The sequence below is a fragment of the Geospiza fortis genome, unplaced genomic scaffold, assembly GCF_000277835.1.
Source record: "Geospiza fortis unplaced genomic scaffold, GeoFor_1.0 scaffold30, whole genome shotgun sequence".
Taxonomy (NCBI): Eukaryota; Metazoa; Chordata; class Aves; order Passeriformes; family Thraupidae; genus Geospiza; species Geospiza fortis.
This window is the reverse complement of record NW_005054687.1, coordinates 67,693-72,234: the sequence shown is the minus strand read 5'-3', so window position 1 is coordinate 72,234 and position 4,542 is coordinate 67,693. Positions and strand designations below refer to the sequence as shown.

The 4,542-nt window shown below is 56.6% G+C and overlaps 1 protein-coding gene across 1 annotated transcript in view; it reads right to left on the bottom strand.

Annotated features, from left to right (window-relative positions):
* The window catches only part of CALU (calumenin), an 8,914-nt gene continuing 4,372 nt past the window's right edge, over positions 1–4,542 (bottom strand). Inside the window, exons 2-6 of the mRNA XM_005430817.2 lie at positions 4,366–4,542; positions 940–1,106; positions 778–838; positions 295–494; positions 1–182 (exon numbers count right to left, since the gene is read on the bottom strand). The exon at positions 4,366–4,542 is cut by the window's right edge and continues 17 nt beyond it. Of these exons, the coding sequence (XP_005430874.1) occupies positions 78–182; positions 295–494; positions 778–838; positions 940–1,106; positions 4,366–4,542 (710 nt within the window). The 3' untranslated portion in view covers positions 1–77. The remainder of the gene's footprint in view (positions 183–294; positions 495–777; positions 839–939; positions 1,107–4,365) is intronic.

Sequence of the window (4,542 nt, the reverse complement as noted above, 5' to 3'; positions counted from 1 at the left end):
GGGAGCCGGGGTGGGGTCTCTCCGCGGAGGAGCGGCCTCGGCCAGGGACGGAGCCCACGAGCGCTGCCGGCTCGAGCCTAGAACTCGTCGTGCCGCACCAGCGCCTCCCCGAAGTCCGTGGCCTGGCTGCCCACGAACAGGTCTGACTTGTCCACGATCTCCTCCCGCGTCAGCTTCCCGTCCTGCAGGGAACGCCACATCCCGCTATTTCCCCATCCCGCTATTTCCCCATCCCACTATTATCTCCCCACTCCTCCTCCTGCTCCCCAAATCCCCCCAGAGCTGCTGGCCCACCTTGTCCTGGTCGGACTCGTAGACGAGGTGCCGGGCCTCAGCCTCAGCGTGGTCGTAGTCCGAGGGCAGGATCCAATCCTTGGTCTCCTCCTTGTCCATCTTCCCGTCCCGGTTCTTGTCCCGGAACTCCACAAACTGTTCCCGCTCTGTCTTCACCCACTCAGGCTCATCAGCATCACCATCCTGGCTGTACATGTCACCTGGGGGGACAGCAGCATCAGCCCCACGGCCCTGTCCTCACCCCAAGGATTGACCCAAAGCCTTGAGTTCCCTAAATCCATCCCCAAAACCCCAAAGCACCACCTGGGTCATGATTTCACCCGAAAATCCTCGGTGGAGGCCTAGAGGCAGGTGGAAGTTGAGACAGAGAAGAACATTCTGTGAGGGGGAGGACTGGGAAGGACATGGTAGCAGTGGCTCCCAGGGGACGGGGACACTGAGGGGACATGGACAGGACACGGAGCAGCAGCACCAGCATCTCACCAATGTACTCCTCCAGGTCAATGAAACCATCGCCGTTCTTGTCAATGTCCTCCATGGTTTCCTGCAAGAAGGTGCCTGTGTGAGCCAGGCCCGAGGCAATTCCTGCCCCTCAGTGACCACCCGCCACCAGAGCTTCCCCAAGTGCCTCCGCACTGGCCCCACCTGCACAACGATGTCCTTCATGTAGTCGTATTCCTCGGGGTGCAGGAAGGCCGTGAACTCCTCCTTGGTGGCGGCCAGGTCCCCGTCCTTGTCGGCCATCTTGAAGCGCCGCTCGTCCCGCACCATCATCTGCTTGTAGTTGAAGCCATCGTCAGGGTCCGGATCGTCTGGGGAGCACAGGGAGCACCCGGTCAGCTCGGGCAGGGCGAGCACTCGTAACCACCAACACAGCCTCAACCAGCTCAACAGTCTCAGCTCAACCTCAACCTCCTCTGCTAAACCTCGGCTTCCTCTCAACTTCAACCTCAAGACAACTTCGATCTCCCCAACCCAACCTCAACCCAACCTCAACCTCCCCCACTCAACCTCCTGAACATAACCTTCTCATCCTCAACTTCCTCAATGCAACCTCAACATCCTCCACCCAACCTCAAACTCAACTTCCTCCCTCTCAGCACAACCTCCTGATGCTTTGCCAGCAAAAGCTCAATTGCAGCCACCCCTTCTCTGCCGTGCCCACTCCCAGGAGGAGGAGGAGCTGCGCAAGCCCTGGGACCATGACATTCCCAGGGAGAGGCCCCAAAAGACAGGCCTTGGGGGCTTTGGCCGGCACGGCCAGAGGCTCAACGGGAACTATTTTGGGAGGGGAATGTGTAAGGGGATCTCACTCGCTGCCGGCAGTGGCAGGGCCAGCAGGCACCGGCCGGGTGGGACCGCGGGGCACGCGTGGCCGCTTGGCACAGCCCTGCCAGCAGCAGGACAGCACTTACAGACACAGAGTGTCCAGCAGCCCTGGAGAATGTGGATCCTGGGGGACACTGCCACGCTCTGCTGAAGTTAAACCAGAGCTAGGCCCCATCTAACAAGGTCTCTAAGCCCCTGTGTCCCTCCTCTGTTACCTGGGACAAAAGGCAGGCATTGGAGAGCCCTGGATTAAGGGGCTCAGGATTAAGGAACTCTGGAGCGTCCATTAAATATCCAAAGATTTTGACTTTACGGCAACTCTAGGGCAGAATGAAACCCAAATTCCCCATTCTGTTCCCAAGGTTTGGCCTTGAGAAGCAGCACAGCCCCAAACAAGGAAACCTAATTAATGGGTTTGATGGGGGAGTGGTGGCGGAGCAGATGGGTTAAAAAGGGTTAAACCCTCCCAAAGCCCCCAAAGTTACTTCCTGCCTTGGTCCCTGGGCTGGGAGAGGTTTAGAGGAGCAGACAGAGCCGGGGAGTTTTGCTCAGAGTATGGCAGCAAAGCCACAAAGTCAACCCAACATCTTGTGTCCTGGTTTTGGATCCCACCATGGGATTGAGGAATTAACAAAAATAGGAGTGGTGATGATGATGATGATGATAATATTCTGATTTTGAAGGGAGTCTCAAAGGAATTTTCAGTCTCAGATGAAGCTCTTGGACGTTTATCACTTGATATTCCCTGCTTCCCAGGTCTCCCCCCAGCACAACCCCACACTGCTCTGTGACACTTCTGGGGGCCACCCAGTGACTCATCCTGGTGAGTAATTAATTAATTAATAAAACCACTCCCAGCACCTCATTCTGCTGACAAAACACCACATTCTGGATGCTCCAGAGCAGCTGAGGGCAATGCCTGGCCCCATGCATCCCTTGGCCGCGGGTCTACACTCAGGAGGCACTTCCAGAGGCATTCCAGCCCCACTCTGGCCAGGGAGGGGAGCGAGGAGAAGACAGGGGAACATTTGAGCAGCAAGGAGCTGTGGAAAAGTAATTCCTGCCGAGAGGAGCCAGAGCCAGAGCGTGAGGCAGGATCCTCCCGGCGCTCCGTAAGGACACAAGTATGTGGGAGCAGCAGGAGTGGAGGCTGCACGGGGCCTGCCAGGGGCACAGAGCTGCTCCAGCTCTGGAACTGGCTGTGCTGGGGGCTGGGCACTCCCCACACCCTGCCAGACTGCGGGGGAACTGCTCCTCCAGCTCATCAAGGGGGTTCTGTTAATGCAGGGCTCTCTCGTTACGGCTTTTCCTCGTGAATGCTCACTTTTCCTTATCCAACACCTGCAGGTCCGAAATGCCACCCCAGACCCCTCAAACTGAGCTCAAAGCCTTCCCAGGACCTCTCTGCCCCTTCCAGGCTGGATTCACACAGGCAGATTAGCCCAGAAACCCATGGCAAAGGGAGCTTTGGGAGGTGCTGCCCCAGCCCAGGGGTGTCACAGGGCCTTCCCTGGCCACCAGCACAGCAAATCCAGATCCTCCCGGATCCCAAGGGAGATGGATGAGCCTCCTGTGCAGCGGCTCCCCCTCTGCACATCCCGCGGAGCAGTTTGACTATTTTTGGCAATATTTAGGAAATTAAGAGTGGATTCAACACTCCAGAGCTGCAGCTCCTCCACCCGGGCCAATCTACAGCGCTGGAGGCCAGAGCTGGCACAGGGCTTGACAGTTTAAGGTTTTAACCCCAAAAGAGCTGCTGCTTCCCTCACTCCCAGGGATGTCTGAAGCCATGCCACACTGCTGGCCCAGCACCTGTCCCAAAATCCCTGAGTTCTGGGCTCTAACACTGCTCCCAGGACAAGGGAAAGCAACTGAAATCTCTGCTAGTGGTTTTTTGTGTTTAGGGACACAATGGACACACCAAGGCAACTCCACAACTGCGGATCAGTGAGTTCCACCTGCTGGTCCCAAATTCCCCCACAAACCAGGAATTCCAAAGGGCTGGAAACCCCCATTCCCACATGCCATTCATCCCAAAATCACCTGGATTCAGCCCAGAGCTGCATTTGTCACCAGGGCCATTATTAATGCCCAAGTGTGGCTGCAGAGGGGAAATGGAGGGTGTGAGGTGGGTAAACTTTCTGTTGGGGAGATTTCCATGTATTTTGGGTTCTTCTCCTTGGATTTCTCTTTGCTAATGCCACCAGGAGGTCAATTTGTAGAGTTTTAGACGTTTTAAAGTGTAACACTGGGGACATCTGCTCCAGCTGGCCCCACCTATACCAAGGCCACATCCTATATCATATTCCTGTGCTTACCCCAGGGGACAAATCCATCTCAGGTCAGCCAAGTGCCAGCCCAGCACCACTCCACATTCTCAACCACAACTTCCTCTGGGCCTCCCTAATCCAGGCCCCAAACTCCCCCTCCACCACAATCCCATCTGGATCCACATCCATCCCACCAACCATCACTCCACGAGCCCACCCTGATCCATGACCACCCACTGACCATCACTCCATGAGCCCATACCAAATCCATGACCACCCACTGACCACTGTGCCACGAGCAAACCCTGAGCCATGACCACCCGCTGACCATCACTCCTTGAGCCCCACTGACCACAGTGTCACAAACCCATCCCGACCACCTCCACCCCACCGACCCTTGGTGACCCAAAGCAGAGCAGGATGTCCCAGCTGCTGGCTCCAGGAAAGGGCCATGCCAAGAGCCAGGACCTACCCAGGATATATCCATAGGTGGCATTTTTATACTCCTCCCAGGAAACAAGCCCGTCCTCATTGAGGTCATGGCCCTTCCACTGGCGCTCCACATCCTCGTAAATCCAGCGCTTTTGGGCAAACTTGATCCAGGCCTTCAGCTCCTCCACTGTCACAAATCCATCTCCATCCTCATCTA